Here is a 27,826-nt window from a genome sequence, read left to right as displayed (position 1 = left end):
TGCCAGTGTATAGAGTACACTATGTGTACCTTGTAATTTTGATTTAGTGCTGTTATATAGTTTCTATTTCTTTCTACTTTTAACTATTTATTTTCTACTTTTATTTATTTATCTGTACTTATTTCTGCCATTGTGCTGCTGCATCACCTGCATTTCCCCTTGGATCAATACCAGCTTATATCTTTCTTTCTTTTTTTAGATAAGAACTCTAATAGAACTCTATAATCTGGAAATAAATTCCTGTGCCAGAGATTGCTCAAGATTACAAAAACATGAAAATAAAAAAACAATAGTATATATATATATATATATATATATATATATATATATATATATATATATATATATATGCATGTATATATGTATAGGGTACACTATGTTTGTCTTGTAATTTTGAGTTGAATTTTCTACTATTTATCTGTACAGATTTCTGAAAATCTTGTCGTATCTTTTCTTTTAAGATAACATAAAATAGAACTTTACTAATACCCAAGGAAATTCTTGTGCCAAAGTTTGCTCAAAGTAAATTACAACAACATAAGAATACAAAAACAATAGAGTAATACATATAAGGTGTATAAGGATTAAAACTAACACCAGTTTCCTGATATAATAACAATAAAAGTAAGATAATATAATAAAACAAGTACACTTAAATAAAGTAATAAATAATCATATTATTGGTTACTTGCTTTTATTTCTTTATTTTAAAGAAATAAAAATCATTGCTGGTTTTATTTTGTAGGTTGAGACCGGATGTTGTTGGATGATAGCGCGTCAGATTACGCGTCCATGACGTCAGAGAGTCAACAGTCTGACAGATGTTCGTTCGGGATCAACCGCTTCATTCAAAGCCGAGCGTCGGTCGAGGGAGAGCGGGTTGTCTGGATTACTCTCCGGCAGAGGACCGAAACATGTCGGGGGAAAAGGCGACGTGTCCCTGTAATAAATTTCAAGCCAACATTTTTAATAAAAGTAAATGTCAAAACTGCTTCAAGTCCCGCGAGCTGCATCTGTTGAACGACCATGACATGGAGCAGGTAACGTTAAACTACACTTTTTTATTATTTTTACCATCATTAATGCGACACGATAGTTAGTAAATTAATTTACAAAGTAATGTACCTTTACCAGAAAATGTTAAATATTTTTTAATCCAGAAAACATCTTTTTGTAACTCATAATCGACGTAGTTGTCTGCTCCTTTATTTTTTTACTAGCATCCTACTGCTTCAATTAACGTTAAACTCTACATTTTAGTTACTCTTACAGTTAGTCAGTTACAGTTAGTTAATTAATTTAAAGAGTAATTTAGTTTTACCCTATAATGACTCCTGTAAAATAAACTGTCACCCACTTTTTACATCTAGAAAAGCTCTGTTTGTAACTCGGACCTAAATGACCGTTAGTGTCTCCTCCTTGTGATTAGCATCCTAACCGGATGTTGGTTAGTTTTCTTCAATTAACGTTAAAATACATTTTTATTCAGTTACTGTGACAGTTAGTTAATTCATTTAAAAAAAAAAAAGAAGTAGATTTACCCGTAAAATAATTCATTTTAAAATAAACTTCTCACAGCATTTTCTAATCCCGAACTTTTAAAGCTAATATTCGACGAAGTTGCTCTTTTTTGTCATTAGCATATAATGACCGGATGTTAGCGTGCTAACAAGTTATTTATTATTATTTTACAAAAAAACTATAAAATAGTTGCAAATGTTGAGTGCACAGTGCGTCATAAACGGACACATTTCCTCTGTGATTTCATTTCATTTCATTTTAAATATTATCGCAGACAGAATTAGTTTTCTTCTGCATCATAGTAAAATATAAAATGCATTCAAATGTGTCACATCAGTTCAGCCTCTTGTTTTGTTTGCCATATGTTAGAAATTGGTAACTATTCTTTAAATATATTACAATCTGAAATGGATAACACCCATCTTTTTCCTTTATTAATGGTGGAAATCTTTTTGACAAACCAGGACTATATTTTCAGATATTAGGGTGAGGTTGGAGTAGTTTATTAGTCTTAGTAGTCTTGCCATTCAGAAAAACTGAAATATAAGATTCAACCGCCCCACTCCACCCTGGTAATTTTCATACAGTCCCTAACCCCCAGTCAGTGTTGAAGTAGTATTTAGATTATTTACTTCAGTAAAAAAGAAAGGGGCAATGTGAAAACACTCAATTACAAATAGATATCCTAAAGTCTAAAGTCCCAAAAAAATCAGTCAAAGTAAAAGTACAAGAGTTTAAACAAAACACAACGTATCTAAGTAAGTACTTGCTCTGCAGCCAAATGTCTCTTGTCAGTAATTATGTTATTAAAATGACTCTTAATACTCTAATACTGTTGCATCAATGCTCAAGCAGCATTTACCTGTTCAAGCTAGTTTTAAGTGGAGTAAAGTATTTCCCTCTGAAATGTAGTGGCGGAGAAATGGAAAGTAGGATTAAATGGAAATAAAGTGTGATTAGTGATCATTGATCTGTATAAGAGCCACTGGTTTTGATTGAATTTAAAGTTACTATGCAGCAATAAAAGAAGTATTTGAGACGATGGAATCTGAAAAGTTTGCATTTTACTGGATCAAATATCCAAATTATCTCTCAATCTCCTTATTAGTGAAAGATTTCAGCAGAACAGACGCGTTCTGGTCGTTCTGGTCGTTCTGGTGTTTGCGTTCTTGGTCTCCTTTTTTTAAATTTTGTGCTCACAAAAAGTGTCTGTACTCTTTGCTCACCGCCTCTGAAAACATTGTTCCTGCAGGTCTGTCATGTGCAGGTGATGTAAGAAGATGATCATGACGGCTTCCTGCATGCCTCGCATTGTTAAAATATGTTATTACTTTCTGTCCCCCTGCCTGGTTTCACGGTGCCCTGTAATTTCAGCAACCTGCAAGCTCTACACATGGTATTACTCCCGACTGTGCTCAGAGAGAAAGACTAAATGCTGTGGAGCATCTTTTTAACAAGTTGTAAAATACCACATACTGTGTGCATATTACTTTGTGGAAATGGCAACACATTCTTGTCTTCAGCTTCTCAAATGTGAGAATTTGTTGCTTTCTTTTTCTTGTATAATAGTAAAATTAATAGCTTTAGGTTTTGGACTTTTGGTCGGACAAAACAACTGATTTGAAGACCTCACATTGGACTTAGGGAAATTATTATAGTGATAATTCAAAGAGACATTTAATAGACCAAACTTAAATAATCTGCACATTCATCGATAATGTAATAATCATTAGTTGCAGCCCAGATCAAGACGATGTTTCATTTTGCTGGTATAAAGCTTTTATTTTGGCGGTCCCCAACTGAAAATAAATGTTTTGGTATTTTCTACATGTTTCTTTCAGATTTGAGGGGTCTGGAGTTAAAAGTGTGGCGTGATTGAAAAGCTTTCCCACAATGGTGATTTCATATCAAGTAGAAAAGTGACCTTCAAAATCAGAAGTCGTCTCTTAAATACAGTGAAAACTGTTTCTGCAAAGTCTCAAGTGTTGGATGTGAGAGAAATAAAACACTGTAGATTCCAATATTAATATTAATGGACGCCTGTGCTACCGGTTGAGCTCCCGGGACGCCCCGATAATCAACAATCTTGATACGGATCTCTTTACTTTAGTTTTATTTTGGAGAATTGTGACCAAGATAAATGCTGAGCGAGATGTTCAGAGCTTAGATTCACTTTACTGTCCACTTCAGTGTACATGTGTATTTGGCTTCAGTACAGCGAGACACATGCAACACACCATTAAAACATCAAACAATTGAGAGAGAAGCTCAGGTTCAGCAGCAGGACAAAGAAAGCATCAAATCCTCACATTTGAGGAGCAGGAACTAGAATGTGTTTGACATTTCTGCTAGAAAAAATGACTTAAAAGATTAATTGATTGCAAACTCGTTGACTTGCAGGCAAAACCCATCTATGGAGGCTGGCTGTGTTTGGCTCCTGAGGGGACGGACTTTGCAAACCCGATGCAGAGGTCGAGGGTAGGACGTGATGACACTAAGCTGAAATACACACACTCTTATTTTCTAGTTCTTTATTGTGACTTTTCCCTGAAGACAAATGTGATTTATTTGTTGTGTGTTAATGTCAGAAATGGCAGCGGCGCTTCTTTATCCTGTATGAAGACGGCAGCCTGAGCTTCGCCCTCGATGAACTGGTAAGAAACTGCTCAGGCAGTGAAACACAAACACATCAGGGAGCCGTGCACAGCAGGGCCGCACCGGAGGTCTGTTTATTTTACATTCAAAGCTTCTCCTGAAGGTTTCCAAACGAAGTCTTCACCATAAAAACATCAAATCTTCCCAAATTGACGAAAGTGCTTCATCAGATTAAATTAGTTTGTAATGAACTTCGACGTCTTTCTTCTGTCGTCGTTGGTTTGAAAGTCACTTGACATGGAGCCCCAAGTGAAAGCAGATGCATATTATTATTTACTTTAATAATATAGTTACAGTAGAAATAGATGTTTTGTTTTGTGGTTATATAAATGAGATTTATGTTGCTGTCGCTAAATACAGGTGCGAGCCGCCGTTTGTGTTCTGCAAGCAGGAGAGCAGGTTGTTGACTACAGTGAAAATGTGTTTTTAAAAGCTGAACACCAACAACATTGAGTTGAAATTGAATTATTTCAATACTTTTTGACAAGGCTGTGGAGTTATTGGAAATGTTTGGATCAAACACTGAGTTTTAAAAGAATGAATAGACGTGCAAAAGAGAAAATAAGAAAACGCTGCGGTGCATTAATGTTGATTCCAACGTCATGAATAAAGCTTCAAAGTATTTGGTACAGTCCTATTGTGCAGTGAAGCCTGCTCTGTATGCATCTGCATGTACAGTATGTCGGGATCAAGCCGGCATCTTTAGGCCAGATGTCGTGTGCAGAACCACAGCAGATGATTTGGGCTTAGCCTGTCCTCTAATGCACACATCCCCCTCTCTCTGTGATCCCCTTAAATCTCTTTCAGTCCACACTTAACACCACAAACTACTCTCTGTTTCACTGTCACTCATCTGCAACAACATCACTAAGCCAGATTTAGTTACTAGCTCTCCAACATCTCCTCTGATTCCCCTCCAGCCGAGCACTTTGCCCCAGGGGACGGTGAACGTGAATGTGTGTACAGAGCTCACTGACGCAGAGCCCAGGACGGGACAGAGAAACGCACTCTGCGTCGTCACGCCGCTGCAGGAGATATTCATCCGTGGTGACAATAAAGAGATTATTAATGGGTCAGTATAACCGTGCAAAGAATTACATGAGCAATTAGTAATGAGGTTTCCCTGTCACTGAAGTCTTGCCTCTGCTGTTTGTGTCTTTGTTTACCAGGTGGAGTGAACAGCTCGCCGTCTATCTACGCACTAACAAGCAGAATCAGAAGAAGAAACGTAAAGTGGAGCCTGTTGCCACCCAGGTAACAAAACAAATGAACACATTCTGGTGCTGTAGGGCCAAACGGTTTCTCCTAACCCCAACAAGAGACGCTGATGATGCTGTTTAAGTGCATTAAAACTATTTGTTTGTTTTTCACAAAGTTTTTTGTTTTGATTTCCTGGAGACATTTATTTAGTTGATACATTTTTTATTTTAAATAAGTACTGCAGTACAGATGTACTTAAGCAAACATACAATGCAGACAATATTATTATTATTTTGTATTTAATGAGATGCAAAAAACCACAATCAAAAACAATATATGAGCATTATATATATATATATATATATATATATATATATATATATATATATATATATATATATATATATATATATATATATATATATATATATATATATATATATATATATATCGTGTAGCTTCCGTTTAAATGCGTGTTTCTCTGTTTGTACATTTGTAAATTGAATTAGTGCTACAACTAAATATTATCGATCAATCTGACAATTATTTTATTATCGATTAATCGCTTAGTCTAAAAACAAATGTAAGAAAAAAGTGCAAAATGCTCAAAACATATCCCAAAGATCTCTTAAATATAAAGCAGTATAACTCCATGAGGAGCTGGAACAAGAGAATGTTTTGCATTTAATAACAATTAATAAAAAATACGTAAAGGAAAAGGTTGCTGAATTATCTTTTTGTTTTTCTTACAAACCATTAGGAACCCAGTCCAGCAAAGATGGCTGCAACTGATCCAAGTTGTCCGTCCTCAGAGAACGCTGCAGAGTCCGGCTGCGGTCGGTGGCAGGAAGACCAGCAGCAGGGCGGGGGACCGGATGAAACCCCCATGTGGACTGTCCCACACTCCGATCCCCCAGGCCCGGAGAAGACCCCTGAAGGTGCAGCAGAAGCAAAACACACACACACACACACACACACACACACACACACACACACACACACACACACACACACACACACACACACACACAGGCTTTCATGTCCGTCAACCAATCATAGCCACTTCCTGTCGTCTCTCTCACTGTCCTAACGTCCTGCAGATGTTCTCACACTTCCAGCTTTATTTATACATTTCATTTAACCCCTGTTTAACCAAGCATGTTGACCCAGGACTCACTGCTAATCATGGGAACGTGCAGGAGGAGTTTTAGCAGGAAGTTGCATAAACACAGACGCGCAGATGTGCAGGAAAACATGCGTCTCTAACCTTCAGGCATCATAAAAGCCAAACATGATCCATAAAAGACCTCCTAAACACGTCCCTAATAGGCTTCATGATTAGCACAGGGCGGGTATTCCTCTTTGTGCTGCGACAAAGTGGACAGCAGCATCCATCTGGCGTCAGACGTATTGCAGGTCTGGAAAGGTTCTGTAATGACGGGTTAACTCCTGCTGACTGCCTATAGGCTGCTTCATTAGAGCAGGTTAAACACGAGGGACCCTCTGAGAGCCGAACAGGGTCCATCATTGAATTCTCCAAGATGTTTCCTTTAGCAGCATTGAAGAAGAATTCAGACTGTTCATAACAACATTAACAGTCATGGATGTGGAAACTGACTACACCTTAAGGTTCCGGTTTTTGAATCAAACAATACGACGATCCATCGTTTTCATTTTACAACTGGTAGTTTGCGTTCAAAACGAAAAACTAAAACATTTATTGTAAAGAAAAGTCATGTGGTGGAAATGTCATTCATTGATACATCTGGCTCCTCTTGTTAGCTCGCGTGCTAATTCCACCATGCAGTCATGCTACTACATCGGATACAGAAAACGAGGCTGGTGGCAGATAATTATCGTCTCATTTGTGGTCTGATAAACAGTAAATTCATCAAATTCAGTGGCAACAAACCGGCAGATAAGCTGCTCGTTCACCCAAACTGGAAGAGAAAAAGTTTATTTTAAGCAATGAACTGACACATAAATGATGTTTCCTGTGGTTGAGTGGACCAGAGAGCGGTTTGTTATTATTAAGTCTTTCTAATCTTTTTATTATTAATTAGGCATTTGGTGTTTTATCTTATCTCAAAAAACTCATTGATCTGATTCCTTTAACTTTAAGGTAATTTCCTATTCTTGAGAATCATTAAGTGAAACTGTTAAGAGGTTTTGATCCTGTGGCCTCAGTGTGAACTCTGACTTCAGGCAGTTTGTGGAAACAAACTGTGTTCCTGTTCTTGGTGTCTTTAACAGTCCAACCGTTGTGTGTTGTTTTCTTTATCCAGGCAACACGTGTAGCTACCTGTGCCCACTCTCCCTGGACTTGGTGAGCAGTGGAAACACTGAGCCTGGCAGCAACAACCAGCTGGCTGAGTCAAACATCCAAACATCAGCAAACAACAACAAGAGCCATGACAAAAGGTTAGAAATGAATTGGAGTTAGATTTCCAGCCAAGATGTGTAACAACTCTTGTATACGTTGTGTTTGGCAGCAGTCTGATGTTTATTGTGTTGCATTCTGTCCGTAACAGCCTTTAAAGTTCCTCGGCAGAGGAAAAGGGGGTAAATGTGCAAGCAATTAGCACAAAGGACATCCAATGCCTCTCTGCTCCCCCCCAGTATAAAGCCGAACAGCCATCACACACCGCTAAACACCAGATCAAAGGCTCGCGCTCCACCCCTCCATTAGAGATCTGACTGCCGCATTTTTAAATTTAGCTTAAAGACTCCCTCCCAGTTTGTTCCCCGGCAGCATGTAGACTGGTCACATGAGGAGATTACACTTCTTCCCTCATTGCCTTTTTGGGAAACACACAATACTTAATGCCCCCAAATAAGGCCAGAAATTCCAAAACGCTGCTGTAATTAGATTCCCGCGGCGTTGTTTCTCAGGATCCTCGTACTGACCGTCTGCCTGAGGACGCACACTTCAGCTGAACGCTCAGTTTGAGGGCACGGCGCTGTCTGAACCCTCCAGAGGCAGAGCGGGCACCAAAACATCAGGCTCAAGAAAAGTTACTCTCTCATGTTCAACATGTTTCATGGTTTTACAGACTGATTGATTCTTTTTGGGCTTTTCTTTTATTTGAAATTCTTACAAATGCTAACAAGAAGAAGGTTTTGAGTGACAGCTGTGCAGCTATTATTGGATGGATTGCTATGAAATGTGATTCAGACATTCATGTTCCTCTGAGGAAGAGTTGTAATAACTCTGGTGTTCCTCGAGCGCCGCCAGTGGTTTGTTCAATACTTTGATTTATGACCAGATTCCTGCAGAACTAATGACATTCCAGCCTCAGCTGTGCTTTTCTTTAGCTAACGTTAGCATGCTAAGATTGTGAACAACTGGATGTCAGCACTAGCAGTGTTCTGCTGCACAGGTGCTGTTTGGACTCTGGTATCAAGCTGTCGTGTTCATGCCGTCAGAGCCACCTGTGTGTTAGCGAGGTCAGGGAAGCCACACGTACAGTTTCTCACTCATTACATGTTTTCCAGCCATGGCAGTCCAACAGAGAGGCTGCTGGGATTGGAGGCCACCGAGAAAGAAGAAGGGGGGACGGCTGTTTCCAGGACGGGCAGGAGTGAAGTTCGCACCAACAAGCGAGAGGTGACCACACATAGGTTTATACTACAGTACAGACACTCGCTGTCTCCACTGAGAGCAGGCCAGTTGTTCCTGGAGGATCCCGAGGCATTCCCAGGTCTTTCTCATTTATACATATTTCATATCATATAAACGGTGTATTTATCTTAAAGCGATACTTCCATGGATGCATACAGAGAACGGGATCCAGCGTTGGAGGCGGGGCCTCGTTCATTCATTGAAAGTTGCTCAATGGCTCGACTTTGAGTGGACTCAAGTGTTCGTACGTTGATTTACTTAAAAAAAACAAAAACATTTTACGCTGATTTAAAGACGTCTATTTCCCGAAGTCTGTGGGATTATTGGAGTGTTTCTGGGCCCCATGACATCACTTGGCTGACACAGAAGTTGTAATTCCACAGTTTGGCTACGAGGAATATTTGCTTCAAAGCCTGGCGCTCTTCCTGGGGAGAAACTACGCCTCACATTCTGCTCAAACTTCCCTGCTGGCATTTAAAAATCAAAAAAAGACGAGAGGTTGGCAACAAAGTGTAGAAGACGTGTGCTGGCGAGACGCTACTGTCAGCCTCTCCGTTCCTCCGCAGGAAAGACTTTGACTTGTCAGTAGAAGCACATTTATAGAGACAAAGTCCCTGCACTTCCGGTTTCCTCCCATGGGACCTTATTCTGAGAAAGATATGTACCGTAGTCAACGGCGACAGATAAATAACTTTTATGTCTCTGCGACATTATGTTTTCCAATCGTCCGTCCCATTCTCAGGAACACTTTCTTCAAACTTGTACATTACAGTTTGGTGGTCAAAGGTCAAAGGTCACTGTGACCTCACATAACTTGTTTTTGAGTTATGACCAAAAATGCATTAACTAATTATGACGATTTCACACGTTTAATAGGATAAAATGATGAAGTGATGACAGCCAATGAGAGGGGGAGTCTGGAATATTTCTCCAGAGAATCTTTCACATCCAAGCAGACACTTAGGAATTACAAGCTTTGCACCTAATAAGGTCGTGTTCCAACAACACTGTGATTATTTGTGCAGCACAATACAAATCATTGAGTGTAGAGTTCCACTTTTAAAAGCATGAGAATGTTCTCAGCCCCTAAAAGAACTCCTTCTCCTCTTTTTGCAAAAAAAAAAAAAATAAATCACCAAATTTGGACATGCATGGTTTTCATTGGACAGCGTCGTTATGTAATCTGTCCAACGTGTCGGTCAAGGAGTCTCCTCCTCCCTGTAGGACGGGCACAACAATACCTTTAAGGTTAGTCATCCTGAAGGTGTGTTTGGTTAAACAACACACAGTAAATACTTTCAAATCACCAAAGCAACATCTTTGTATCATTTCTACATGTTTCTGCAGGTTTCTGCAAACACCAATTAATCTCATCCGGTGTGTGTTAAAGGAGCAGTTCAACGTTTTGGGAAGTATTTGCTTTCTTGCTTGGAGTTAAATGAGTCGATCAATGTCACGAATAAAGCTGCTTCCAATGTTTGGTTTGAATTACAAAACGAGTCAAATGGAATGACGATAAAGGGCTAACAGAGTTTAAAAAAGACATCTATGTAATAACTAGCTGGCAGGTAGAAGACGGAGTAAGTGCAGATGAGGTAGTGACGTCTGGAAAAGCCTGAGATGAAGGGGTTGTCACCTGACCTCCTATTATTACTTCAAACTGCTGAGAAAAGCTTAAATATCCCTTTTCAAATCAAATCAAATGTATTTATACAGCCCAATATCACAAATTATACATTTGTCTCAGTGTTTACAGACTGTACAGGTTACAACACCCTCTGTCCTTAGACCCTCTGTCCTTAGACCCTCTGTCCTTAGACCCTCTGTCCTTAGACCCTCTGTCCTTAGACCCTCTGTCCTTAGACCCTCTGTCCTTAGACCCTCTGTCCTTAGACCCTCTGTCCTTAGACCCTCTGTCCTTAGACCCTCTGTCCTTAGACCCTCTGTCCTTACACCCTCTGTCCTCAGACCCTCTGTCCTTAGACCCTCTGTCCTTACACCCTCTGTCCTTACACCCTCTGTCCTTACACCCTCTGTCCTCAGACCCTCTGTCCTTAGACCCTCTGTCCTTAGACCCTCGCACCGCACAAGGAAAAACTTCCTAAAAGAAACCCCATAAACCTCAGAGAGAGACTGAGGAGGGATCCCTCTCCCAGGACGGACAGAAGTGCAATAGATGTCGTGTGTACAGGATAAACAACATAGTACAAATACAACATTTGACAGAAATGATGTTGTGTTGAAAAAGAGAAAGTTTGGATGAATCCAGGAAAATGTCAATAAGGCTTCCCGGTGTCCAGCAGGACCAGGGCAGCAGGCGCAGCCACGATTCATGATCCTGACGTAAACTTTATCAGTGGCAACCTGCCACATGAGAGACAGACACTCCGGGGATGATGCCCCAGATGATGAGTTAGTAACATACATTTACATAAATGCATACAGATAGAGAGGGAGAAGAAGAGAGGGAGGGGAGGAGAGAGGAAGAGAAGGAAGAGAGCAGGGAGGTGTCCCCCGGCAGTCTAAGCCTATAGCAGCATAACTAGGGGCTGATCCAGGGCAAACCTGAGCCAGCCCTAACTATAAGCTTTATCAGAGAGGAAAATCTTTAGCCTACTCTTAAATGTGGAGAGTGTGTCTGCCTCCCGAACACAAACTGGAAGCTGGTTCCAGTCATTCCAGAAATGACCTTTATTGTTGTGACTTTAGTAGTAAACGTTCGCAGCATATTGTAGAAACACGTTTGACCTTTTTGCATTTTGTAAAAAAAAACTTGCTTGTCTGCGTCAAAAAACTGCCATGAACTGTAATTATTTTATTATTTTCCACTTTTTAATTCAATACAAATATTTATCCGTTTTCAGAATTCTAACCTTTTTTTAATTCTTTATACTACATGCTCGTTATTGTTTTCACACTCTGGGATGTGTCAATGATTAGCAACAACATTGATTTAGATTTATTGTTACAGCATGTTTTTGTCTCCGAGGGAAAAACATGAGAAAACGTCTCAATCTGGTGGAAAATAGTAAAAAAGTAAAACTTTGAAGCCGTGACTCCAGATGTGAAGCTGATATCACAGAAAGCAGGAGTTTATGCTGAAATGCCATTTTTGTTCTCAACTATAAATGAATTATTAAATCACAAAGTCGTCCCATAAGACATATTTTGTGTGTGTGTGTGTGTGTGTGTGTGTAGTCCCAGACTGGTTTGATAGTAAAAACTAGGAATGGCTGATTCATCTCAAGGTGTGTTGGTCATGATTAAGACCAGTCGCTGTGTTCTGCTGCGCTCCGGCTGCACTGGGCTGGTTTCAACATGATTCACACGACCAGGTGTTACTCAGAGAGCGACGTCACTTTACTGACGAAGCTCCGCACGAATTAAATCTCCGTTCGCTTCTGTCAACCGACGTGTTTAAACACCAGACCTGATTCCTTTCAGTCCTCTGCATCGTAACAACTCCGATCCCGTTAGTGTTGAAGTGGCGTGAAGAAGATGTTAAGAGTTTGGCATGAAACGCGTGGACGATCCTTCCGTGTCGAGGCTTGTGTTTCCTCCGAGCATGTGTGTCAGTGGGAGCGTGTGTCAGCAGGTGGGAGAGAAGCTGTGATTCATCCAGAGCTGCATTTTGTTTGTGAACAAAACTGGTTTTGATGCCTTGAAGGCATTCAGTCCCCCCCCCCTCTTTGTGTGTGTTGTAATCTGGGAGATGGCATTCCTCATACAGACTTTTTTCCAGGGATTCATCAGATCTAAAAACAAGATCCCGTCGGGAACTGTGACTCTGAATCAGAAGTATTCAGACGCTTTACTTCTGTAAAAGTACTTATACCACAAAAATACTTCCATTACAAGTAAAAGTCTTGCATTTAAAACCTTAATGAGGTAAAAGTATGTGTCAGCAAAATGTAGTAAAGTAAGTAGTTCCTGTTACATTAATGTGTGTGTTGCATGTTCAGCTTTGTGACATCATCTTCCAGCTTTTTAAACTTTATTTATCTGAAGAAGAATCTTCTCATGAAGGAAACTTCATCACATCTGGAGAAACATGTTGAACTGACAGGAAGGAAACTGTGACGAGGAGCTGAAGCTGTCAGATAATGTAGTGAAAAGTAAAATATGATATGTAGTGGAGTAGAAATATAGAGTTGCGTACCTCAGATTTGTACTTGAGCACATCATCACTGCTCTAAAGTCTTTATCTCAGACTGAACCTGATAAACTCTCAGAGTCGAGCCTCCGGTCCAAGTGCACATCTGCTTGTGGATGATCGTCCCGGCGTGTTGTTGGGCTCGACCTCAGTGATTAAGGAGGTGAGTCGACGTTAACAAGTGTGTGTGTGTGTGTGTGTGTGTGTGTGTGTGACGGCGTCATCAAAACCAACAAAGCAAGTTTCAAGTTAAACCAGGTTAACTGCAGTGAGTCCGGTTTGATTTCAGCTGAACCAGGATGCACGACCCTCGTCCCACTATAACCTGCACGTTATCTTGATATTGCACATATTTTATATATGTGTATACAAAACTATATCATGCTTGAATATATAATTTAGGTTTTCCTTTTAATTTCTTTCTTTAATGATAATGAGGAACTTTCTTTGTAGCAGCTTTCATACAACACGTGCAGCACAAAGTGCTTCAGGGGGAAATAATCAAAGAATGAAAACAGGGACAGATAAATAAATAATGGGAAATGAAACGCAAAAAAAGATTAAAGTCAGAATACAAATGATGCAGAACATAAAGAAATAAGGATAGCATAACATTAGTGAACACTGCAGCAGCATTAATCTATTATCTTCTGTTCTTATCTTTTCTACATCAGTGGTGGAGACTTGGATCTTTAAGGCGAGACACGACATGCAAAAACATTTTTTCATTCACTGCTTCATTTTCAGATTTACTTCTGTCAGACGAGTAGATAGAAAACATCTAAACACACATGAGAGTGTGTGTGTGTAACTGTGTGTAGATTTAAACTCTCCACAGCTACATTACATAATGCCTCATGTACAAAACATGTAAGTTCTTTTTAATCACCTACTTTATTGTTTTGTTGTAATTCCTATACTTGGATACTTGTTCATATTTCTCCTGTGTGTAACATGGAGCGTGCTGCAGCTGCATTTCATTGTGCAATCCTGTGTTGTGTAATGACAACAAAGCTTAACCTTGAACCTTGATTAGTAGGTTAATCGGCGATCTTTGGGTTTAACTCGATATTTAATTGGGAGAACACAATCAATGCTATAATAAACGCGAAAAGAACTTTTGGCAGCAGGTTGTAGGTCAGCTGCGATCTCGCACGGTGTCTCTAACGGGGTCCATTATAGAGAGAGCTGCATTAGAAACGAGCTGCAATGTAATCTATCTGCAGATTCTGCACCGTCTATGCACACGGACTAAAAGTGCTCGTTTGTGCCACAGACGGGTTCAGGTTGTTATTGGTGCCTGACGACATTATGGGAAGGACCCGACAGAGAAACGCTTTCTTTGCCTTTCACTTGATCCGCCATGTTTGTTGTTGTGATTAAACAAACAGACTAATCTGTCGATACTGCAGCAGTTAATACATATGTGTCCCTATTATTCACTTAGACACAAACGCATGGGGAATATAGTCCAGGTTAAAGTCCGCCTTTAAATCTGATGTGGAAAACAGTGCATTTATCTGGACACAGATGGTGTTCACTGTGGCAGCGGTTAATCTTTGATTAAACAGACCGGCTCATTCGGGAGGATTTGCCCTTTAAATGCACTCGGCAGCACATTTTATCCCGTGTGAGGATTTATGTGTCTTTGGGTGCATTTGTTTTGGTAGCCAGGAGAAGGTCAAAAGAGCCTGTCCGGAGTTCATTCAGGCCTCAGAGACGGCCTCCTCTTCTTCCCCCCCACTCCAGCTTTGGGAGGCTTCTTCCCCAAACAGAGGACAGGCTCTGTCTGCAGCAGTCAGCCATTGTTTGGGAAGAAAGGAAAAGCGGAGCTCCAAGTTCCTCCAAGTGTTGTGTCCTTGGATAGTTTTCAGTGTAAATGCCAGGAAAAGAAAAACACAAAGAATGTTCTGTAGTGTTCAAAGTGGTCATTTTTCCCCGTTGAAGTGGTTATATAAGTGGGAAGAATGACTCTTTTCAAGTAAACAAAACCCTTGTTTCATGTAACGCTGTGTAATTCAGACTCTTAAAAGAGATCCGTGCAGCTCCATCAGCCGACGGGGAATCTGATCATAAGGAGCTTCCAGGGATTTGTGGACTTGTAGCATCATTTCTGATACAAAAAGCCATGAAGTGTCGGGGATTATGTAGCGTCTAAAACCTTGTTTTATGCAGTCCACATAGCGAAAGCGGTCACCCGAGCGGTGATGTGAGTAAGAGTTTAACAGGCGGTGCTGGGCTCCCCGCGGTGCTCTACAGCGGGCCTAATCCTTACAGCTGACGTCCCTGCCAAGGATCCAGACTATCGGTTACTCTGCTTGATGGAATGCAAACTGCCACCGTCCTGATTCACAAAACACCTCCACTCTTAAAGGGACAGTTCACCCCAAAAGCAAAAATGCATATTTTTCCTCTGACCTGTTGTGATATTTATCAAATCAAATTTATTTATACAGCCCAATATCACAAATTATACATTTGTCTCAGTGTTTACAGACTGTACAGGTTACGACACCCTCTGTCCTTAGACCCTCTCTCCTTAGACCCTCTGTTGTTAGACCCTCTGTCCTTAGACCCTCTGTCCTTAGACCCTCTGTCCTCAGACCCTCTGTTGTTAGACCCTCTGTCCTTAGACCCTCTGTCCTTAGACCCTCTGTTGTTAGACCCTCTGTCCTTAGACCCTCTGTCCTTAGATCCTCTGTCCTTAGACCCTCTGTCCTCAGACCCTCTGTCCTTAGACCCTCTATCCTCAGATCCTCTGTCCTTAGACCCTCTGTCCTTAGACCCTCTGTCCTTAGACCCTCTGTCCTTAGACCCTCTGTCATTAGACCCTCTGTCCTTAGACCCTCTGTCCTTAGATCCTCTGTCCTTAGACCCTCTGTCCTTAGATCCTCTGTCCTTAGACCCTCTGTCCTTAGACCCTCTGTCTTTACACCCTCTGTCTTTAGGCCCTCTGTCCTTAGACCCTCTGTCCTTAGACCCTCTGTCCTTAGACCCTCTGTCCTCAGACCCTCTGTCCTTAGACCCTCTGTTCTTAGACCCTCTGTCCTCAGACCCTCTGTCCTTAGACCCTCTGTTCTTAGACCCTCTGTCCTTAGACCCTCGCATCGCACAAGGAAAAACTTCCTAAAAGAAACCCCAAAATTAAAGGGGGAGAAATGTTAGAAACCTCAGGGAGAGACTGAGGAGGGATCCCTCTCCCAGGACGGACAGACGTGCAATAGATGTCGTGTGTACAGGATAAACAACATAGTACAAATACAACAGAAAGTTTGGATGAATCCAGGAAAATGTCAATAAGGCTTCCTGGTGTCCAGCAGGACCAGGGCAGCAGGCGCAGCCACGATTCGTGATCCTGACGTAAACTTTATCAGTGGCAACCTGCCACATGAGACACAGACACTCCGGGGATGATGCCCCGGATGATGAGTTAGTAACATACATTTACATAAATGCATACAGATAGAGAGGGAGAAGAAGAGAGGAGGGGAGGAGAGAGGAAGAGAAGGAAGAGAGCAGGGAGGTGTCCCCCGGCAGTCTAAGCCTAAAGCAGCATAACTAGGGGCTGATCCAAGGCAAGCCTGAGCCAGCCCTAACTATAAGCTTTATCAGAGAGGAAAGTCTTTAGCCTGCTCTTAAATGTGGAGAGTGTGTCTGCCTCCCGAACACAAACTGGAAGCTGGTTCCACTGGAGAGGAGCTTGATAGCTGAAGGCTCTGGCTCCCATTGTACTCTTAGAGACTCTAGGAACCACAAGTAACCCTGCAGTCTGGGAGCGCAATGCTCTAGTTGGTTTATAAGGTACTATGAGATCTTTAAGATCTATTTCTATCTATTTATTTATCAATCTAGAATGTTTTGGTGTGTGCAGAGGGTTGCAGATGTTTGAGCTCTAATATAGTGGAACTACATCCCCATAGAAAACTCATGGACCACCAAACTCCCCAAATATCCCCGAAAACAATCGGCCTCTGACTTCAACAGTAGATGACGAATTACAGATTAATTAAATGGCAGTTTTACGTAGAGCTGTAGCCTTCCTAATAATCCCATGGTTCATTCATAATGTTATTATTAATAACATTTATATTGACTTTTATGACGTCATCGTCTCTGTAGTTGTCGGAGCCCTCAGTCCAAAACTACGCCCGCCAACGAGTGAGCGCAAGCGTCTCGTCCACTCCGCTTCCTTCTGTCCGGTGAAACGTTTGGTGGTCTTTTTTTAGTAGTTCAGTAGAAAGAAAGTAGTTCCTTCATGAAACCGCTCACAACACGGGATCCTCTTCAGAAGCACCATCACATCTGTACATCCAAAAACAAACTTTAGTGATGACAGGATGTAAAATGAGATTTCTTCGTCTTCCACAGAAGCTCCAGTCATGTGGAGACTCCCCCCAGCTCTCCGCACCCCCCCCCCAGAGAAGAGCCAAGTCTCTGGACCGCAGGACGTCTGACGCCATCATGACCGTGAGTCACAAGTAACAATTACAAAATAAAATACTTATTTGTGGACGTAAAGCTGCACCAGGAGAGGAAACCCTTAGACCTACAGTGGAGATAAAAGTATAACTAATAATCACAATTATTAACATTTGTGAAACTGGAACCATGAAATGTTTATTACATGAAAATAATAATAATAATAATAACAATCGAAATAATTGCCTATTAAACAAATTAATGAAATTTATAAAATATATATTTTATAAGCTCTTCATATGTTTTGTGTGCAAAAATCTTAATTTGTTAAGTAATTAAAGTTAAATGTAGTGGAGTAAAAGTACACAGTGAAGAGAAAATACTCGAGTAAAGTACAATTACATCACACGTGTACTTAAGAACAGTACTTGAGTATTTGTACTCTGTTTCGAAGGTTGGACAGATTACATTCAAAATGTAAAGTACTTCATATGTTTTCGTTTAATCTATAACAAGTATTTATATCTTTGAATCTGCTCATGTGTTCATCAGTAATCTGCAAAGTAGCTGTGATCAAATATAGTGAGTGAAAGATATTTGTATTGTGTATTTGTATGTAGTGAAGTAGAAGCACAAATACTTTATTCAGCACCAAATATATATTTAATTTCCACACAAATTACTGTTAGAAATGTTAACATTGTGTTTTCTTTACAGCCAGATTTATTAAACTTCAAAAAAGGCTGGTTGGTCAAATTGGATGAAAACGAGCAGGTAAAACATTGCAAGTAAAATGAAGTTTACATTTGATCCTGTTTGTTTGCATCTTGTCGCTCATTGTTTGTCTTCTGCTTCCCTCTAGTGGAAGAAATCCTGGTTTGTGCTGTCGGCCGACAGTCTGAGGTTCCACACGGACTCTCTAGCTGAGGAGGTATTTATATATTCGTTGTGTATATAAGTGTTGAAGTTAAGATGTTAAAATATCTTTTGTTTGCTACCCTCAGGCTTCACATCTCGAAGGAGAGATCGACCTGACAAAGTGTTTTAATGTGTCCGAGTGTCAGGTGCAGAGGAACTACGGCTTTCAGATCCACGTAAGAAACCGCTTCCTACAATAAACAAGGAAGAACTTTATATTCTTTATATTCTATAACACCAAGTTAAAGCTAAATGTTTGTTTTAGACCCCAAAGGGCGTCTTCACGCTGTCGGCCATGACGTCGGGGATACGCAGGAACTGGATCCAGGCTCTGATGAAAAACGTCCGTCCAGCCAGCGCTCCTGATGTAGCAAAGTAAAGTCACATTCACTTCCTCTTCTGGGTGTTTACTGAAGTCAGCTGTTTTAATGTGAGCGGTGATTTAAAAAACAACATCCAGTCTTAGATATACATTTAATCTTGTGTTTTATTATAAGAACATTCCATTTATTAATTTAACGCATGTAAGAAGTTTACAGTTAAAATGTCTTTTCTCTCGACTGATATAATCTTTAATGATTTATTGTATTTTATGAGCTTGTTGCAAGATTTCATCTAAAAATGTTAATATTTTCTTTTGAAATGTGGTGCAGTTGATGTGCAATGTTATAGAAAATGGATATATATATATATTATATACTATTATATATTTATATATATATATATATTTATATATATATTATATATTATTATATATATATATATATTTTATATATATATTAGATATTTTATTTATATATATATTAGATATTATTATATATATATAGATATTATATATATATATCTCTCTCTATCTATATCTACTCTATATCTATCTCCTCTATCTCTATCTCTATTCTTCTTATTTTTCTCTCTTTTCTATATATATATATATATATATATCTATATATATATATATACTGCATTATTATACTTTTATTGCACTAAAAGTTATCATTATGTGTACAGTAAGTTTATCCTTAAACATTTCTTTATATTGTGTTACTCTTGTACAAATTGCCCCCCCAGGGACAAATAAAGTGTTTTGTATTGAATATTTCCCTATAGTCTACCTGGCTTCCACATTCCACCTGAAGCTCTCCCCAAACCAGATGTGACTCAGGACTCCCCCACCGCTGACGTGTCCACAGAGAGAGACCCTCACCCCAAACACAGGAGTGTGATGGAGAGGCGGCGGGAGGGACGCTACAAAACCTTCGACTGGGCCGAGTTGAGGCCTCGGAACAAGTCCGCTCCGGATCCACAGAGGACCAAAGCTCTGTGCTCGCTGGAATTCGGCGACCTGGAGCGGAGGAAGAGGAGGGAGGAGAGGAGGAGGAGGTATGAGAGCATGCTGGGCTCCCCTCTGGGTTGGGGGGTGATTGGAGATGAAACGGCAGACGTCAGAGCACTGAGTCCTAAATCGCAGCAGAAAGTCCAGGAGGAGATCGAGGAGTGCTGGAAGCAGGTGGAGACGACGGTTTTCAGACTGGAGAGAAGCTTCCCGCTGTTTCCTAAAACTAAAGACTCTGTGGAGGTGGAGAAGCTGCTGGACAGCTACGGGGCGGGGGTGAGTGCTTTAACCCTTGTGCCTCACTCGGGACGATATCTGCTTCTCCATTACATAAAGTGTGTAACCAAAGTACAGACAGTCGGAGCCTGACTGAAACCCAATAAACAACAGTGGCCTTATGTAAACAAACTGGCATTTAAAGGGTTAATGAATGAATATCCATCTGGTTATGATCAGAACTGAAGCTGGTTAAAAGATTCAACTCAAATAAAAGTCATATATAATATTTATTTCATTATTATCATATTATATATTTATCAAAACTACAAAACAAAAGAGGCACAATACTTGTAAACTAGATATTCCCGACCCCAGAGGATGAATCTTACTGACTTATCACCACGTTGTTATTGAAGGTTATTATTATTGCACTGAAGCTGCAGAGTTGGGATGTGAACATCTTTATTAACCGGTTGTGTATTGAAGGTGGAGGATCTGAAGGCTCAGCTGGCCGAGTCGGAGCGTCGCAGGCTGGAGCTGGAGGCTCAGCTGAGTGCAGCAGGAGTTCATCAGCAGCAGGTCCGCCACATGTTCCACCTCACCTGCTCACTCCTCACTTTGTGACACCTGTATTGTCGCTAATGCTTCTTTATATCCTCTTTTCTAAGCTGGACCCTCCGCTCACTTCCGAAGAAGATTTCTGCCAATCGGACACAAATGTAAAGCCGATAAACGGCCACGCACAGACCCTGAAGGACGTGTGCAAAGAGAGCAGAGAGCAGAACGTTATCAGCATGCAGGAGCAGCTCAGCTTTGACCCACCTTCATTAGCATGTCTGACGCCCAGCATCTGGCTGCATGACACTGAGGGCAACTTCACAGAAGTGGAGGATCTGCTTCCTGAGACGGAAGACGCACCTTTATTATCACCATCACCTGCTTCAGACAGCCAACACTTATCTTCTCAGAGTGGCGGACAAACGGATATAAACATTGCAACAATGAACCAACAGAATCAGCAGGACCGAGACGACTGTGAGCAGGCTCCCAGCGCACAAACACAGATAAATAACTGTGAATATAGTTCCATAATTCTGGAGCCGCCTGCGGAGGGAGATGACGACCCTCTGAGCTGCTGCGGAGAGCAACACATGCATCCAGACCCGGCGCTGGTGAGGAGGCTTTCCCAAGAGGTGGAGCTGCTCACCGGCCAGAACGAGGCTCTCGACCAGCGCAACCAGGAGATGCTAAACCAGCTGACGGAGGCAGACCGCGAGATAGAGCGGCTGAAAGTGGAGCTCAGCAGCAGGTACACTGAACCCCATCACCTCCCTGAAGTGGAGCAGCTGGGACAAGTCAGGGTGGAAGATCTGGAGAGGGAGGTGAGCTCGAGAGAGCAGCAGCTCCTGGAGGCGCAGACTTTAATCACCTCCCTGGAGGAGAATCTGAGGGAGATGGAGGCTCTGCTGCAGCTGAAGGCCCCAACAGAAACAGAAGAAACGGCACAGGAGAATAAGGGATACCTGCTGAGATGTTTCGAGGCCACTGAGGCCAAGCTGTCGGAGCTGGAGAGGCAGCTCGACCAATCAGAAGTGACCTGCAGGGAGCTCCAGACGCAGAACGCCGAGCTCACGGGAGCTGAGAGATTTTACCGTGAAACCGCTGCAGAGGCGAAGGCTGACGTCAGGAGGCTGAATCAAGAGTTGGAGAAGAAGGAGAAGTTGAAAGATGGAGATGGATGTGTTTCTGGGGAAGAAAGGATCCGGCAAGTGATAGACGGGATGGTCACGAGGTTGAAAGCTTTGGAGAAATTACTGGAGGCGATTGAGAAGTTGGAGTTTGGTTTGAGAAAGGAGGAAGAGCCTACGGTGGAGAGTCGGTTAAAGTGGGAGGAGCAGTTTTGGAGTTTGCTGCTCGACAAACTGAAGGTGGATCCCTCGGGGCTTAGTGAGGAGAAACCTGTGGAGGAGCTTCTGAGTGAGGTGACGGAACGTATGATGGTGGAGAAGCAAATGCTGCTTTTAGGGCATCGTCTACTTTCTGAGACGAGCACGGACGAAGGGAGGGAGCGTTTGAAAGACCTGGATATTATTTGGAATATTGCAAGTGAGACAGAAACCAATCAGATGGATGAAAGCAGGCTGTACGAGATGGAACATGTCAGAGGCGTCACACAGAGGAACATCTCTTTTCTAAAGCGCCTCGCCTCTTCTGTCGGCTCCTTAGCTTACGACAAGCTCCAACTGACGGCTCGCTTCTCTCAGCATCCCTTGTCTGGTTTCATTCACTCTGCAGCCACTGAAGCGTTTCACTGCTGTCAGTTGAGCCGACTTCAGTCAAAATACGAGCGGCAACTTGAGGAAACCAAACAGAAACTGCTCTCTTCTTCTCTCATCTGCAGCAACTGTGTCCACTTGATGGAAGACAACAGGGAGCTGAGAGCAAGATTGTCAAACATAGAAGAAGAACAGTCGTCGTCGTCGTCGGGCGATAAAATAAACGCATGTTGCCAGACGGAAGACGCTCACCCACTGGACTCAGATATTGAGTTACAGGAAAGTATTGCAGATGACATTGGGGAAGAAGAGGAGGAGATGGTTGAGTGCATGGAAATCCCTCTTCCATGTGGAGAAGGTCAGTTGGATATCCAGGAGACGGCAGATGAAAAAGAAGTTTTAGTGCTGAGAAGACGAGTGGAGGAGCTGGAGGAGCTGCTGTCCGTCATGGCGGACGAGATGAAAGAAGAGCTTGATGAGAAAATGATTTGTGTTCAGACGCAACAAGAGAAGGAGTTGGAAAAGATGAAGGTACGTTAGAGCATTTACATAAGCAGTATTTTAATATTCAAGCTTTGCCTGAACATTTATACCATCTTCATCCCAGATTTTATACATAAAAATATATATATTTTTAATAAATGCAGACATTTTTGTGTGTGAATTACAAAATATAGAAAACATTCTGTATCACACTATATGTCATTTAATATTGCAATGATTCTTTACAGCTAAATAAATTATGAAACAGAAATGTGAGTGTCTGAAACATTAAAGTACTTCATCACATTGATGCAAAAGTCCTGAACAACAATAGATGGACTAGATATTATATTTATACATCATATCACCCACCGTTACTGAGAAGTATTGTGAGTGGGGATTTTATTAAATTAAATTTAAACTCTTTAAATGATTTCACATCCATTATAACAGATGATGATGCCTGACTGATATCTGATTTAAAAAACATATTTAAACCAAAACAACATTCGTCCAACATGATGTAGGCAAACCAATATTCCAGCAGTATTGTCATTATTAACTCTTTTAAATGATAACGTCATGTGACAGAGAAGCACTTGCATGTCACACTCTGAAGGTTAGAGGTTTGTGACGCTTGTGAACGTTTCCTCCAGGCCACGTGTGAGCGCGGCTTCGCCTCCATGGAGGAATCTCACCTGAAGGTCGTGGAGGAGCTGCAGCGTCGACAGCAACAGGAAGTGGAGCGCCTCCTGATGGAGAGAGACAGACTGCTGGAGGAGGAGAGCGCTGCGACTGCAACGGGTGAGGAGACGTAGGAAGTACCGCAGAGGAGGTTTTGAGTACTTTTCCAGGTGTTTACAGTATGTTTATATTTTGTCACCGTGAAGCGTCACAACCGTGAAAGATGCAGTCACGAAACTTTACAGGTGTGTAGTTCAGCTCAAGATGAAGGTCGACTTCAAAGATGATTGTGTTCCAAGAAAGGGGCCTGAAAGTAGGAAGTGAGGAAGGGGCCTGAAAGTAGGAAGTGATCTGAAGTAGGAAGTGAGGAGGGCCTGAAAGTAGGAAGTGAGGAAGGGGCCTGAAAGTAGGAAGTGAGGAAGGGGCCTGAAAGTAGGAAGTGATGAAGGGGCCTGAAAGTAGGAAGTGAGGAAGGGGCCTGAAAGTAGGAAGTGATGAAGGGGCCTGAAAGTAGGAAGTGATGAAGGGGCCTGAAAGTAGGAAGTGAGGAAGGGGCCTGAAAGTAGGAAGTGATGAAGGGGCCTGAAAGTAGGAAGTGATGAAGGGGCCTGAAAGTAGGAAGTGAGGAAGGGGCCTGAAAGTAGGAAGTGAGGAAGGGGCCTGAAAGTAGGAAGTGATGAAGGGGCCTGAAAGTAGGAAGTGATGAAGGGGCCTGAAAGTAGGAAGTGAGGAAGGGGACTGAAAGTAGGAAGTGAGGAAGGGGCCTGAAAGTAGGAAGTGAGGAAGGGGACTGAAAGTAGGAAGTGAGGAAGGGGCCTGAAAGTAGGAAGTGAGGAAGGGGCCTGAAAGTAGGAAGTGAGGAAGGGGCCTGAAAGTAGGAAGTGAGGAAGGGGCCTGAAAGTAGGAAGTGAGGAAGGGGACTGAAAGTAGGAAGTGAGGAAGGGGCCTGAAAGTAGGAAGTGATGAAGGGGCCTGAAAGTAGGAAGTGAGGAAGGGGCCTGAAAGTAGGAAGTGAGGAAGGGGCCTGAAAGTAGGAAGTGATGAAGGGGCCTGAAAGTAGGAAGTGAGGAAGGGGCCTGAAAGTAGGAAGTGAGGAAGGGGACTGAAAGTAGGAAGTGATGAAGGGGACTGAAAGTAGGAAGTGAGAAAGGGGCCTGAAAGTAGGAAGTGAGGAAGGGGCCATTGGCTCCCACTTTATGCCCCCTGGTCCCTAGTTAACATTGTTTTTAAATATGAAACATCATGTAGGTGCGAGATCCAGATCAAAACATACTCTGTGAAACTTTTGTGTTAAGCGTTACCTTTTTCCTTCTTGAAACATGAAATCATAAAAAGCCTTTATACCACCTAAAACATATTAAATACACAGATTTCTTTATTTGGTGTAACAACAAATCTTTATGGTCTTTCTGTGTTTTGTCACCTTCATCCAGGGTTACGACTTCATAAGGTCAAAAAGAAACAAATATATTACAAATACAAGAAAAATGTATTATATATATATATATATATATATATATATATATATATATATATAATACATTTTTCTTGTATTTGTTGGCGGATTAGCACCATTAAGAGTATTTCAATTTGCTATTATTCTTCTTCTCTCAGCAATCGAAGCCATCAAGAACGTTTACCGGCTGGAGCTGGAGAAGGAAGTGCAGAAGAGATGTCAGTCAGAGAACAGCACAGGAAACCAACAGCTCCAGGACGTATGCAGACAACACGGGTGCGTCACAATGTCCAAGTACACTTCAGACGTCTCGTGCTTTAGCTTGTTACTGATGACTGATGCAGCAGAAATGCACATATTGTCTTTGCTGATCAGAAGAAATTCTAATGAAAAGTTGATGTTGAATACATCTGTGTTGTGTGAAGTGAGGAGCTGGCCTCGTACCAGCGGGAGCTCGAGGTTCTGTCCCAGCAGTTCTCTCTGAAATGTCTGGAGAACGGACATCTTGTGCAGGCTGTGGATGCTGAGAGGAAGGCCTTGTGTCAGTGCCAGCAGGAAAACCAGGACCTGAGGACCAGGAACCAGGTGAGAGCTCAACTAACAGGAATACTGCAGCCCCAAAGTGACCATTTGTATATCATATGCCTCCACAGTGAACAAACAGAGAAAAGTCTTGATGAACTGAAGTAAAGGATCTGAAAACATCCGTTTACAAACTTTATTCTCCAGGAGTTGAGCGGTCACCTCGCAGCAGAGATCACCCGGCTCTGCTCTCTGGCGAAGCAGGACGCTCTGCCGCTCAGTCGGGGGATGGATCAATACGAAATGGAGGTAAACGTTCTCTTCAATCCGTCTTGTGTGGAGGTGTAAAAATGGAACAATTCACATGGAAACGAGAGGAAAATATCTCATTCTCTACCTAAAGCTTTTCTAAACATGGATTGGATGTTTTTCTCTCAGATTACCCTGCGGGTGAAGGAGTCTGAGGTCCAGTGTCTGAAGCAGGAGATCACATCTCTGAGGGACGACCTGCAGTCCGCACAGAGGGTGAGACCATGGCGTATTGTTGAACATTAATAAATAAATTACAAAGCGGGGAGAAGGGGGTAATATTCTGAGAAAAACGAGACGTGTGATCTTCCCTGTTTACCGTCTGTTGTGAGAAGGTTCATCCAACCTGCAGAAGAGAAGCCATGTGTTCCTTGACAACAAAAAACATTATTTTTCCAAGTTTTTTCTCGTACATTTGTGAGTTTTTCTCAAAAATGTAGCACTATTATTCTATGTATTCAGAGAATAATGAAGTTTTTCTCGTAATTTTATGATTTTATTCTTGTAAATTCTGAGGATTCTTACCTACAAAGGCTCTAATAAGCCGTCATTAGAATCACAGTTACAGGAGCTGGAATAATAACTGAAGAGAAGAAATTAACCCGATGTCTGTCACCTTACAGGACAAGTGGAACGCCACAAAGAAGTACAAAGCCGTGTACACCGAGCTGAGCATCACGAGGGCCAAAACAGAGCGAGAGACGGACGAGCTGAGAGAGAACCTGAGACTCGCTCATCACGCTCTGGACCAAACTTCACCCTGAAACTGTCCGTTTTTACAATAGCAGCTTCACATTTGTCTTCACTGTAACTTGTAGTTTCCTTCCTGTAGCTAAAACCCACAAGCTGTGTATTTAAAACAAAAAAACATCTTGTCTTATTTCATAAATCCAAGAACTCTCATCCACAAAGTCGCTTCTCACGCCGTGTTGAAGGTTAATGTTGTCTATTGTGTGTCTGGATCAATTATTAACCTTTGTGACACTGAGTTTGTATTTTACAGTTATTCTGCTGAATGTTCCTGTGAAAGTTTCCCCAAAATTAGTATAAAAAAACGGTTCTGTTGTGTGTTATGTATATATTTTATCTGTACAGCCATTTTGTTATTATAACACTTTAATCTGACATGTTTGTTCTCACTCTCTCATCCTGTACGTGTCGTCGTTAAACTGGTCGTGTTTTCAATCAAACTCATTTTTAAACATTTCTTGCAGGTATCACACAAACTGTAATTTATATTTGTACACTGCAGTATTACAAATATAAAAGTTTTATAAATTAAATCAATTTGGCAGAATTGGTTATTTTGTGGTGTCTTTACGGGAGACAGGTTTAAATTTTGGCCAACGTTTTATTTTTTTATAATAATTTGCAGTTTGTACATGCTATAAACTCACAGCTACTAACCGTCATTTTATTTTTGATATCTTGTTAAGATGCAGCAAAAAAAGAAAAAAGGCTGTAAAATTATTCTAAAACATAATAAGTTCCGTGTGAAAATTTCAAAATAAAACATTGATTGACATCCAACTCGTGACAGTCGGACAGAATATAGTAGAAAAAATGAATTAATTAAATAAACACTTAAGAAAATAAGAACAGGATAATCAATACATTCTAACAGCTTTATATATATTGTGTAAACTAGTGTGGAGTATAAGGTTCAATGTTGAAATATTGACGAGGTTAAAAAACAAAACAATAACAGCTGATATACAAGAGGTAAGTGAAATTGTACCTTTTAATTATACATAAGCAGCATAGTAAGTAAGTGATTTGCTATAACATTAGACCGTGATAGAAAGTAACTAAGTACATTTATTCAAGTACTGTATTTAAGTACAATTTTTGAGGTGCTTTCACTTAACTTAGTATTTCCATGTCATACTACTCTGACCTTGTACTCCACTATGTTATATTTTATTTGACAGCTTTACTTTTCCCATCAAGATTTTAACTATTATTTTTAGACATATAAAAGACAACACCTTTTTTATATTAAACCAATGGTTTCCAAATGTTTTGACAAAATAAACAGCAACAACACAGTAGCAAC

At 41.1% G+C, this 27,826-nt stretch overlaps 1 protein-coding gene across 1 annotated transcript; it reads left to right on the top strand.

Moving 5' to 3' along the window:
* Nucleotides 1-807: 807 nt before the first annotated feature.
* LOC115012482 (myosin phosphatase Rho-interacting protein-like) lies at nt 808-26,897 on the top strand. The gene is made up of 22 exons (XM_029438115.1): nt 808-1,040; nt 3,922-3,999; nt 4,110-4,175; nt 5,097-5,248; nt 5,346-5,430; nt 6,137-6,314; nt 7,662-7,797; nt 8,872-8,983; nt 17,520-17,618; nt 18,288-18,344; nt 18,433-18,501; nt 18,575-18,664; nt 18,754-18,863; nt 19,596-20,097; nt 20,527-20,619; nt 20,709-22,847; nt 23,456-23,603; nt 25,098-25,215; nt 25,365-25,524; nt 25,669-25,770; nt 25,900-25,986; nt 26,394-26,897. Exons 1-22 carry the CDS (start codon nt 822-824, stop codon nt 26,532-26,534), a joined length of 4,941 nt encoding a protein of 1,646 aa, XP_029293975.1. The 5' UTR covers nt 808-821; the 3' UTR covers nt 26,535-26,897.
* The last annotated feature ends 929 nt before the right edge of the window (nt 26,898-27,826 follow it).

Source organism: Cottoperca gobio, chromosome 8 (genome assembly GCF_900634415.1).
Source record: "Cottoperca gobio chromosome 8, fCotGob3.1, whole genome shotgun sequence".
Classification (NCBI taxonomy): Eukaryota; Metazoa; Chordata; class Actinopteri; order Perciformes; family Bovichtidae; genus Cottoperca; species Cottoperca gobio.
The sequence above is the reverse complement of the archived record's forward strand: the minus strand, read 5'-3'. Positions and strand labels throughout refer to the sequence as shown.

What these genes read in the sequence shown, in the direction of transcription:
- LOC115012482 (XM_029438115.1), top strand. Translation starts at nt 822, where the DNA reads ATGTTCGTTCGGGATCAACCGCTTCATTCAAAGCCGAGCGTCGGTCGA. An exon ending in AATTGGATGAAAACGAGCAG is followed by an intron (nt 18,345 to 18,432) that starts GTAAAACATTGC and finishes GCTTCCCTCTAG; the next exon opens with TGGAAGAAATCCTGGTTTGT. An exon ending in TGGATCAATACGAAATGGAG is followed by an intron (nt 25,771 to 25,899) that starts GTAAACGTTCTC and finishes TTTTTCTCTCAG; the next exon opens with ATTACCCTGCGGGTGAAGGA.